The following is a 12709-nucleotide window of genomic DNA, read 5'->3' on the forward strand; positions in this document are numbered from 1 at the left end:
ATAGGATATTTGTTCTCACTTACAATTAGACCTTTAAATACCTAGTACGCAACCTGCGCGGAGAAGTCGTTTACAAATCACGCTGTCAAGGCTTTAAAAATCTGAGATGTTTGTAGATCGCGAATTTAAAAAATAGGTATACATACGTTGAAATTTTTTATTTCGACTTCCTAATAAAAAGGACAATGTACCGTCTTTAAGATGTGAACTGACCCAAAGAGCATGAAGTAAGATGTACATATCATTGGAAAGATCTTGCCAAGATGAAACAATTTCTAATCTCTTAACCCGAAAATCAGATCGCGAGATTGCAAAATCATAACACGGGAAATAACCTCAAAGTATGCAATCTTGTGGTTTTGAACAAAAGAAACTTGTAGGAAAATCTCTTCGAGGGATTTCGATCGAGATTTCGGTTCGAGGCTTCACACCTGAAAAAATTTGAGGAGGTAAGCGATATTCTAACTAGCAGGTTGAATTGCCAAATGTCTTGAGGAGTACATTTGGCCATCCAGCAATTAAAAGACAAATGTCGGTCGAATGTAGGTCGACCCAACCTTCTGGAGTATCCTAATTCTGTCTTTTCCTGTCACACGTGTACTGTGGTAGTTCCGAACGAAATTTGTGGCTTGTACCTGTCTCTTATTGTGCCGTGACGAGGATGAAAAGCAGAAAAATAGTATACGAGTCTGATAAAACGGCCGCGGATAATTTTGATATGCAGCCCTTTTGCGAGACAGTACTATACATACACATACTAGATGTTTCAGCTAGCTTATAGACCCGAAATTACTCGTAACATAAATTATTCGCTGTACGAGCAAAAAAATAATTATTGTAACTCTTTTCCCCCTTTCAATCATATAATTTTTGTTTAAAACATTTATTCATACAGCGAATAACTAATTTTCATGTAATTGTTCGTACAATGAATAGCTTACGAGTAATTTGGGATCATGATAGATGAATCAGTCTGTATGTATAAAATACCCAGGTACAGATAGCGTAAAGTTTAAGGAGACATTCTACATGTCAAAATAAGGGGAAAATTAAAAATAAGGAAATTGTGGTTAAACTTTGATTTTTTAATTGTAAACGTTTAATGGAAGTAGTGACTATTATCACATTTCAAACAACTACAGTGGGATTCTGCAACACTCAAATCGTATAGCTGTTACGATAAATAATCACATAATCACTGCTTTCTGTAATCTCACTCCTGTTATTAGCTTCGCGCTGACAACGGTGGTATTCAATTTATCAAGTCTCAGGCGAATTTTATAAATGTTTAAACGTTTACAATTAACAAATCAACTCTCAAATTCAATTTCATTGTTCTTGATTTTCGTCTTATTTTAATATCTAGAATCATCTCTTAAATTTCCCCCAACTGTAGCGGAATACCCTGTTGTATGTATACAGGGTGTAATAAACATAGCCTTCGATATTTTAAGGGGTGATAGAAGATTTATGTTGAAGCACAAAATGTCCAATAACATAGTGTCCGATCTGCTTTCATTTTGTAGTAATAATGCCTTAAATTTAGCACTATGTTCCAAAACGAAGGCTAACTCACGCATATCGATGAGACAAACACGTTGGAAGAGTCCGTTGATCTGTTAGACCACATACAATAGTGGATACAATAGTTAGACAACACAATTGTGCTCAAATCGTAACAGCTATCTGCGCCCGCAACATCTCTCCTATCTCAAAAACTGGCTAACCCCAGGGGGAACTACCGTAGCAAGGGCCCGAAACTCAAGGAACAGTGCAGTCATAAAAGACTGCTAAAGATCAGACTAGACTTTAGCAATCCAAAGTATGCAATTTTACGTTTCTTAACATATTTCAATACAAGCACTACCAATCAATTTTTTATGTTTTTCCGATGAAAATGATGTCTCGGATGTCTGTCGTGTAAAGGCGCAGGTGTAACCGTACATTATGGGAGCGGTATCTGGAGTGGCAGATTATTATCAGTACTCAATGCTTGGGACTTAAAAATCAAAATTTCATCAATATTTAATCCACATTTCTTTAATATCCACTCGAAACGATCAATAATATCGTCAATAATTTTCGGTACTAATGATATTAATTATCCAGTGCGGGCTCCGACACAGAATAAGAATCATTCTCCTTCCTACTTGTGTATAGGCTTAAAAAGAATAATAATACTAAACAAATTAAGGTTCAGAAGAAAAATACAGTGTCAAGTACATTAACTATATTGGAGATGGTGACTCAAAAACCTACAGTGGCACCGTAAATTCTGCTCCTTATGGGGACAATATTCTTATTACCAAACAGAAGTGCATAGGACATGTGCAGAATGGAGTGGGGAGCCGATTGCACGTGTGTAAAAAGAAAACCAAGGGACTTAGAGGGAAAGGTAAACTGACTGGAAACATGATCGACAAACTGACAATTTATTACGGTTTAGCGACACGTCGAAATTGTGAGTCAGTAGATAAAATGAGAAACGCGATATGAGCCTTATATTACCATTACAGTTACGACCATACCAAATGTCCTACGGGAGTCGAGTCATGGTGCTCTTGGCAGCACGCTTCTGCGAACAATGAACTTGATTCGTACCAATACGATTACAAACCATTACCTAAAGATGTTCGTGATGCCATTAAACCAATATACGAGGAGCTTTTTAAAGACAGGTTATTAGAAAAATGTGTGGGCGGTTTCAATCAAAATAATAATGGAAGCTACAACCAATATGGAAAATGACTCCAAAAATTATTCCCAGTGGATTAAAAACGGTTCAATTGGCAGCGCATATCTCTGCCTGCATGTTCAATGAAGGCTAAATTTAGTTTCAAAATTCTAAGATCAGTTTGAATAAATATAGGTACATAGTTAACACATATGTATATTCCATTAACATTTTGACTGCCACGGCACTTTTCAGGATTATGGTGTAAAAATTCAATTTAATTTAATCATATTATATTATTAAAAACTCTAATTATAGTACATAGTAACCATCAAAAAACATATAGAATGTGTTGGGGGGGATATTGCGAGTTATCTCGTAGTTGGCTTATGTAGTAGAAAGTTCTTCGCGAAAGCTAACTACGAGTTAATTCGTGCACAGACACGCATTGACCTTCGCGTCAAAGGTCAAGCCAACCTTGATTTTTTGTTCTCCTCTCTGAGAGTGTCTCCTCATATTTACACTGATATACTACGAATTTCATCGTAGCTGCACAAATATAACAAATAAACAAACTACGAGGTAACTCATAGTTGGCGTCCTAGGCTAAACTTAAAACAATAGTTTTATTCCATAACTTGGAACAGTATTTTACTACCCAGTCAGGTGGTATTACGTTTCGACATATACCCAAATGATGGAAAATAACGACGAACATTGCTGACTTAAATCTGTACTAATGTAATATGTGAAATCCATTTCATTTATCGTTTCGATATTTGTGTATAATTTCTCTGCTCAGATTGTTTTTTATAGCATGTTCAATATACTGTTTTCCATTTTCCTCATGGATTGCCTTGTACATAATGCACATGTGAAATCTATGTACAGTTGCCGTTGTATAACAATATAGTGTTTTTAGTTATAAGAATTATCATGCAACTTGTTTTATATTAATAAAACTGTTTTATACATTTAATTTCCTCAGTATATTGTACTTTACACTGTATTATTATTTGTAAAAATATTTGTATTTATTGCACTGAATTCAGAACATAGTTTTCCATTGTACGTTTCATTATAATATCTATCGTTATTTATTGCGTTTAGAGATGTTACTTTACTGTTATGTAGTTAGAAAGTTATAGTATTAATTCTTAGAAGTGTCACTTGTAATATTAAGTACATTCTAATAGTTAATTTAAAGTTTGGATAGTTCCAGGACTTTATATATGTAATATATATTAGTCAATTTAGAGTTTGGATATTTCCGGAATTTTATATATGAAATATCACATACTATATTTCTAGTTTATTACATTATGTATGTAGTGAAATCTCTATTCACGATATTACTAATCAGGATATGAATATTTTTATAGTTCATTATATTTCACTATGTTTACAGATAACATTTTTACATTATTATTCCTTATTTTTACATATTATTTTTACATTGCATTATCTACATTCTTAAAGAGAAAAAGAATAAGCTCATTTGTGTCATTCAAATAAAAGATTTCTAAAAATACCTGGACAGTGAAAGGAAGCTCGTTGTTTTAAGGGTTAATGCTAACTATGCAAGCTAAAAATCTGTTTTAACTCGTGTGTGGCTTAACGCTCACTTTTCTCCTGTCTCTGTAATCTCTAACAGTTTTCAGACTACAAAACATGGCATTGTAGATCCCATGTTGTCCATATGGGGTCATCAACTGTTTGTAAATGGCGATACCGATCAGTAAGTGATCCATAAAAATACACCTCTCACAATATGTATTCCATACATATATACAATGCCTTGCGTGGCTCTATACATTTAACTTCTTTTCAATACATTATTTCATTCTTATGCTCCTTCTTATATTCACAACAGTTTAAGCGTCTTTTCGAGCATTTGCTTCAACTTTTATTAATACTTTAACTATTATTAACAAAGCTTATTAAATGTGTAGGTATACACACATTTTTTTCACTTTAAATATTAGCCCCGTTACATTCACATCTTCCATGTAAATTTTGTTGAATAAATAACATTGGATTAATGTGGTAATGTATTTTTTACAGAATTGCGAAAACACTTTGCTTCAGCAACAGAGGCCATGGTCTATATCTTTCATCGCCAACTGAGATTCAAAAATTCTCTGTATCCAGTCAATTTTGGTAAGTTTTTTCTATTACACTAATTTTATCCTTAACTTAAGAAATTCACATTTTGTATAGAGGGTGTTTGGTAATAGATGTCAGTTTAGATGATGATTTTATATACCAAAATAAGAAAAAGATCACAAATAACTAAATTACATTTAAGGCCATGTCTTCAAGTTAGATAATTATTTTAAAAGCACGTAAAATTGATATGGAGACTGAAAGGGAGGCCCATTATCTCATAGTCATACTAATGACATACATATGCACGTAGCGTACCATGAAGTATTGTTATCTAAGAGCAGACATATCGAGTTCATAAAGGCAATGACAATCCTACAGTTTAAACTCTGAACTCTTAAAACTATTTACTATTTATAATATTATAAACTATTTACTATTTATAATATTTATAGACTTTTATAAGTAACCCCGAATCTCGGACAGGGCTTGATTCAGAAGTTGTAGTTTTCAGAAAGTTGAATAAATTCGCTGCTTTACTGTATGGCACTTATAGTTCTGTAATACATACGACTCTAAGTTCCGTTGAGTTAATTAGGATCCAGGAGTGCAGTAAATGACCTCTTTGGATTTCTTTGAATCTTTTTGCACAACAGTAAATCTTTAGAAACTACAGCACTTCAATCTTCAATCAGCAACACATCGTTACTCTTAATTTTCCTCTTATTTTGGCATGTAAATTTATCATTTAAAACTTTCATTATCCGTTATTGAACACACTAAATACGAACATTCAACTAAATTACACAACCTCTCTCTAGACGTAGAAGCATAAACTCAGGCAGAAGTCTAATATAAGGTGCTCGATAACAGGTGTCAGAACTTTTAAGAAGTGATTCTATATGCAAAAATAAAAGGAAAACCAAGAATGACGAAATTGTGTTTAGAACTTCATTTTAGAATTATTAATTGTTGTAAAAACGTTTAAAATTCGCGTGAAATGTGTCTGACGTGAGACTTATTCTACTGCTAGCTTGTATTACTCAGGTGTCAGATGCAGCAATATCAGTAGAATGTGTCTTAAGTTATGTGTCATACGTACTTTAGGATTTTCCTCATGAGTTATAATAACTTAAAAACGAAACTTGAAACACAATTTTATCTTATCTTTTGTTTTCTTTTATCATGTAACATCACTCTTTGTTGAGTTTCTGACACTCTGGTATCTGACAAAGTAGGTGTCGACCACTCTATGTACCTATTTGGCTTCATACGTAAAGGTCGCTTCCCATTGCTGTAACGAGCTCGTTCGGTCATAATTTATGCGTGCTCGGCGAATTTTGTTCGAAAAGACGTTCCCACTAGGCGAGCATAGGTCGCCTATACGACGCTTCGAGCCACTCGAAAGGGTCGATTTTTACGAGCGTCCGAGCATGAGAGGCGTTCGGCACTAGCAGCCACGGTTATATTCCACGCGAGCATCCGAGCATCCGAGCATCAGAGCACGCGAACAGAGTGAACAGAGTGAAATTTGTAATTTTCAGCCTCATTTTGTATGCTATTTCTACAGATTACTTGCATATGCGCACTTATTGCGTATCAGTACGAGTTCATACGTTAAAAGCAGACAAAAACATGTTAATTATTGTTGAAAGCTGCAATTTCAACAATAATCAGGGTTACCTCAATTTTCTCAATGAAAATTAATATTTTTTTAATACGTCAATCGATACATCTTTGTATTATCTTTAGAAAAGTATTGGATGTCTTAGTTCGAAAGTTGATTAAATTAGGAGCAATGAGTTTTGCTCCAAATTTCCACAATAGGCGACACACTGTGGGACGGAAGACCCTACCCTTTGGTGACCGCCTGCGGCGGCGACAGCGATCGGGGTGCATGGTCGCTTTGGATATGCCGGGCTCGTTTGATGATTAAACAGATCACCGTGCAGGCTCGCTGGGTACTTCAGACCCTCCTGCTCGTAGAGTTGACACTTTCAAGTGGACCGCGAACGCGCTCGCGGCCCGAACTTACTGCAATGGGAAGCGACCTTAAGAGATAACCAACTAAACTTGTGATACATGTAATATCTCATTTGAGAAAAGCATATTAAATATTTAAATTAGTTTTAGTAAAACGATGTACAAAGCTTAAGTTCTCAACGCTTTAAAATAACTATCAATTACTTAAGCACTTTAGACTAAATGCAATATTTTCAGTGCGGAATTAACTGAAATGATGGGAGACTTATTCATTTGCCACGACATGCCCGAACCACCTAAGGAAAGCTTTTTCAAAGGCCTCTTCGGCGGAGGATCGCGAAGTCTCGACAGAGAAGAATTATGTGAGTTTGTTAAAAATTTCTGTTACAGTATTTCTAACGTTCATTCTATGTTCATAATTAATTTTTGTTAGAATTATAATGTTGGATGTAAAAAGAACGGCTTATTTTCATTATACAGATTATATTTCATTAATACTTCATAATTACATTTTCAAATACTATATGAATATTAAGTAAACAAAAAGTAACTTTGGAAAACGACATCTTATACTGTATTTTATGTAATAAGGACCTGAGATGACTATAACTAAAACTACATATTTAATTCATCTTTAAGATAATTCATATTATATTAATGAAAATGTAGAAAGAATATAGTAGAGAGTAAATACCTTAGATAATTTCAAAATAATTTCTTTACATATAGAAGAAATTTAACTTCATAATATTTAGAGATATTTTTATTAAATTTCAATTTTTCCACCGAACTCCTTCTTGTACTCAATAGTACAATTGCTACATCATGCGGATAATTATAATAAATTATTCAATTTGCCATTTAGTTGGCGAATCTAGTGGCCGAGCTTCTCGCACAGTGGCAAAGCATATACCAGGGCCGAACGCTGGATCGGAAGCACTACGTGAACGAGTGACAACGGCCACAGGGGAAGTAAACATGGCTCACCAAATGGTCCTCGAGCGAGGTGAAAAATTGTCTCAATTAGAAGAACGAACGGCACGTATGATGACAGAAGCGGAAAGTTTCTCGCATTCTGCTCACGGATTGATGCTCAAGTACAAAGACAAGAAATGGTACCAACTATGAGGATGTTGTTCGAGTTGCATAGAAATTTGGAACAGCGCACGATTCTATTACAATTTAGCGTTCACATTTCACGTATAAGTTCTAAGCTGGGCGAATAACAACTTAAAAATGGAACCTACTAAGGATCCCTCACAGGAAACTCCTCACAAGAAACGGTAGGGGAATGTATATGCTTGTATGTGTGTACACGCGCGCACAAACAGTGCAAGAGCGGGGGATGGAAACAAAGGAAACATATTCACGCGATACTTTTACAAGCAGATAATACACACGCACATCTTTCAGCGAAAAGCATAGGGAAAGTCGTATTTACATGTCTTATAAGCATAAATAGGATTAAGTGTGCGTGTATGTATATATATACATGCGCAGTTAGAATAAGTAACAATCTCTATATACATAAAGCATATAGGCATACAGGAGTAAATATATAAATAAACCGAGCAGATAATGTGGAGGCAAATTGGGATGCGACTACAGTTAGATAAATTATACTAGTACATATAGCTGCGTAAGATTTGAGAAGAAATAAGTATTTATGCAGAAAGAAAACGATTCTACTACGTGCGAGTCAATACATACGTTTATGTAAGAATTCGCCTTTTAATTGACGGCTCTCGTTAATCCATTCGGACGTCTCCCAACTGTGGAGCTGGGAAAATTTGCGTGAAGAGCGCTTCGTCTCCGTATGTGTTTCATTCTAAAGAAAAAAGAAAAAAAAATGAAATAAAAATGGGAAGATAATTTGGTAATTATCTTTGATAATTTGCGCGCTTTGATAAGCACGGTATGAGGGTCACAGTGATCCAAAAATGCAGCGACGTTATTCCGAATGTATTGACAATAATTGTAATTAATTGATTAATCGAGGTAATATTAGTGCATTGGATAAACGTTGAACGCAGTAAAAATATATCATTTATCCACGATGCTGGGTCATCGGGTACTTATGATGCGCAATCCTACTGTGCCGCATCGTCGATAAACCATATATTAGTTGTTATTAATTGTAGTTACCGCTAGATACGCTATGTATATAAAGTAATAACAGTAGTAGAAAGTATTATACGTCAGGAACTTAAAAAGAAATTATTTGTATAATAACATGTTGTAAGTTACGCTGTTTCAGTGTCATTGATAAATTCAAGTGAACTTATGAAGCGCATCGAAGATGAAGGAAAACTACTATAATTTAATGGTTATATGTAGACTAACTTACGTAAAGACAATATAATATATATATGTAAGCATGATAAGTATATACACATGTATCATACATGACTGTATGTATATACGCATATATATGTACGTACGAACGTATAACTTCATTTGAATTTATTGAGACTCTGAATGGTCGTACTGCTTCCATAGCAATAACTGTATAGTTGATGTTAATGGTACTAAACCACTTGCATATAAACTATATTACAACGTGTCTCGTAAAGGATTAGATTGCAGTTTCTTCAAGTTGAGTCGATTTCCTAATTTTTCTAGGACAATGTACACACAGATAGAGATTCGTTCAACTTTCAACCACTATATTTTGGCATGAAATGTAACTTTGCCATTAATTGTTGGTGCAACAAGTTCCCTAAAAATGGACACAAGCTTGAAAAATTCCCTCAGCATTGGAAATCGTGATAATATTGCACAAGAAAACCGAGAAATGATTCTACTTTTATTCGTTTAAGGATGGTACCTTTCATGATGGCTTAAGCCTTAAGTCATCTTATTCACAGCAGTTTTTGAGCTTCCAAGCATTTTATGCTTGTGGAAGGTAAGGAGAAAGAAAAAAGAAACGGTTTAAAAAATATTTAACAATTACACACTAAGATAACTTATAGATAGAAGTATGTTAATAAAAAGATAAACAGGAAAAGGAGCCGATATATAACAGATGTAAAAAGCGTTTTCCTCTGATCTTTTGTGAAAGTGAAACGTTGTTTATTGCTCTAATAAAAGGATTGTAGTTAAATGTACAATAGTTGCTGTCAGAAGAGCAAAAAAGATACATTACTATCTAAGTGTTTGATAATATAACATATTCTAACACTTGTTGTATAAAGACTACTGTTTAGGTTATTTCGGATTATTTATGATATCAAACAGGTTGAGATGTGTTTGAAAATAATTTATTGTAATAAAAGCAAAGTATTTGAGATGAGGAAGGCAATATATAACGAATGAATAAAGATGAACAATTAATTGGAATTTCTACTTATATCTTTATCTATGTTCGTTTTGTTTATCTGACTAAGAAAAATAGAAAGTGATACTTGTTAAAACTTGCAATTTTAATGGAATTATTTTCATACACGATACAAATTTTCTATAATGTTAATTCTTTTTTATTATTGTGAAGCTGACTTGTAAATCCTTATTTTGGCACAAAAAATTGTTCTTGTTTCTGAGAGAATAGTTTGTTTTTAAACTAGATATATATTGTTGTAATTATTTAAGGAACTTTATTTTCGCATGAACGTGTAGTATCGTTTTACAACTAATATATTAAGTTCTGTATGTTCAAACGAACGTGTAGCTACCTCTCTCCTTTGCTACATACTTTATATGAAACTGTTTGTTGTTTATTGTGTCTATAACCTATTTTAACGCTGTGGCCTGAATATGTAAAATCTATTATTGTAAATGAAATTTTGTCCTTAGATGCAGCGAAATATCTAAATACTCTCGATTTATACTATTACTAATCTAGTACAGTTCTTATTTTTCAAGAGATATAATACCATGTTATTGTAAAACTACTGCCTCGAGGACAGACTATGTCTTGGCTCTGATTAATAAATGAGTTTGAACCAAAGTATTTCTCAAATTTATCTTGATAATTCATCAATTTTTGCCTACACTCCTCGTAAATCCTATAAACTTTGGGTTGTGGTCCACGAATTGACTTACGCAAGCATGGTAAGGCCTCCCCGCACGTGTACTGGGGATTTCAACGTGTGAGAGGAACATCCTTCTAATTCTTTTCAAAGGAATCAGGAGACGCGGCAGCGTCTCGCGGTATATAGTTAAGTGGCGCGTGACGCTAGTAGTATCTATCTTTTCTGCGACTAAAACGTCCAAAAACTTTGATATCGATTTATTTTTTGACACAGTGTGTAATGAATTTTAATGATTGCCATATTGTTAAGTATCACTGCGCGCGTAAAATGAGCCCTTACACATGTAAATTGGGATAAGAAGAGCTGAGATATCGAAATATTAATTTTCAGGCAGGAGTAATTTAACATGCTCAGTCTCGTCCGATGGGGTTTCCCTTAACTCACTGACAGTTGTTTCATCGACAATTGTTTCATTGACCGACTTTATCAACACCTGACTTCGCTGACAATATTAACTCACCGACATTTTGAGACCACCAACAGTCATTTTTTCAACAGTTATTTCACCAATAGTCATTTCATCGACAATCATTTCACCGACAAATGTTTTCATTCATACCGAATATCGCCGACAAAGCTTACATGCAAATCATAAATTTCTATTTAGTACAGTATTCGTCTTATCAGTGTGCAGTATAGACGCCTATAGTCTGCCTAAGTATTAAACGATATGAATTCTGGATTGAGTCATAATGCTGTGAAACAAGAAGTTCAAATTCTTTCCTCTATTCATGGGAAATCAAAAATCAGTATTAGTTGTTTTGTATATAATAAATTCAGAAACAAGGACAATTTACCATACTGGACGTTTAAAAAAAAAGGAAAGAAAGGTGACAGCTGTAACTGTAAAGGAACAGCAAATACAAAGCTTATAGTTGAACCACCAATAAAAAAAAAGAAAGATAGAATGGGAGAAAGAAAAATACAAAGAACCATAGAAAATCGAGCAACATACACAAGAATAAATTTTGTGAGAGCAGTAGCTCATACTGTACGTATATAATGATTCAGTTCTCATGTTTTGTATTAATAAAGTAAGATGCTCTATTTTTTTACATTACTTGTTTAAAAGATAGTTAAATTTCGAACCTTTGTCTTATCCGCAAAAATCGCAGTCCGTTAGCATACGTAACCGACCGAGAACCATGGCGAATTCGTGCGTTCACCTACCCACAATGCATATTAGCTATATCACAACCAAATTAGGAATCGAGTCCATCATATTTTTATATCACTGTCCAGTGAACGAAATCGCTTTTACGTATAATGTTTAGTCCAGCAAAATTCTATTTCAGCCAAATAAATAAAAGTTTGTGTACCTATCTCGCGTAAGCTACGGATCCCGCCAGTGATTCTCAGACATTAGGGAGCCCGGCTTCCGACGTTGCCATTTTCTGAGGGAAGCCGATTTTGTCGCCGGGTGTACAACCGAGATTCGTACGAGGCAAGCCTTCCTGGAAGCCAGGTTAAACAGAGAAAAGAAGGATCCCTCCTCTCTGTACATTCGCCAATCGACACTTTCTTTAGTGTGAAAAATCGTCGGTAATAGAGTCCACTGCACTACCTTAGCGTTACGACAAGATACTGCTCTCCCCTCCACATAGGCTCGTTATCGAAGCCTAGTCCGGAAGACTAGGTAGAGCGTGATAGCCATATTCTCGCTTACCTGTGCGGTTCCACCGCTATTCTCTTTTCCAGATGCCAGCTTCGCTGACCGGCGTCGTCGACAAGCAGAGGGCCCTCGCTCTCCCGGCCGACCAGACGCCCGCTACGGACGAGGAGCCCCAGGCAAATATCAATTTAAATAATTTAAGTATTTATGCCCTTGTAAGGGCCGACTCAAATTTAATTGATTGTACACTTTTCTTTCAAAATCCTTCTCTCAATAACCTAATCCGGACCCTGTTAGAACCCT

At 34.8% G+C, this 12709-nt stretch overlaps 1 protein-coding gene across 10 annotated transcripts in view; it reads left to right on the forward strand.

The window, feature by feature from the left end:
- Window positions 1-10740, forward strand: part of Tomosyn (syntaxin-binding protein tomosyn) — a 144105-nt gene extending 133365 nt beyond the window's left edge. For 6 of the 10 annotated variants that reach the window (XM_076386503.1, XM_076386499.1, XM_076386505.1 and 3 more), the window contains 4 exons: window positions 4329-4412; window positions 4739-4834; window positions 7001-7125; window positions 7629-10739. In XM_076386503.1, the coding sequence (XP_076242618.1) occupies window positions 4329-4412; window positions 4739-4834; window positions 7001-7125; window positions 7629-7891 (568 nt within the window). In that variant the 3' untranslated portion in view covers window positions 7892-10739. Of the gene's footprint in view, window positions 1-4328; window positions 4413-4738; window positions 4835-7000; window positions 7126-7628 lie in introns of those variants that run through there. The other 4 variants (XM_076386496.1, XM_076386497.1, XM_076386498.1 and 1 more) reach the window with 3 other exon arrangements.
- Window positions 10741-12709: the final 1969 nt, after the last annotated feature.

Source organism: Calliopsis andreniformis, chromosome 10 (genome assembly GCF_051401765.1).
Source record: "Calliopsis andreniformis isolate RMS-2024a chromosome 10, iyCalAndr_principal, whole genome shotgun sequence".
Lineage (NCBI taxonomy): Eukaryota > Metazoa > Arthropoda > Insecta > Hymenoptera > Andrenidae > Calliopsis > Calliopsis andreniformis.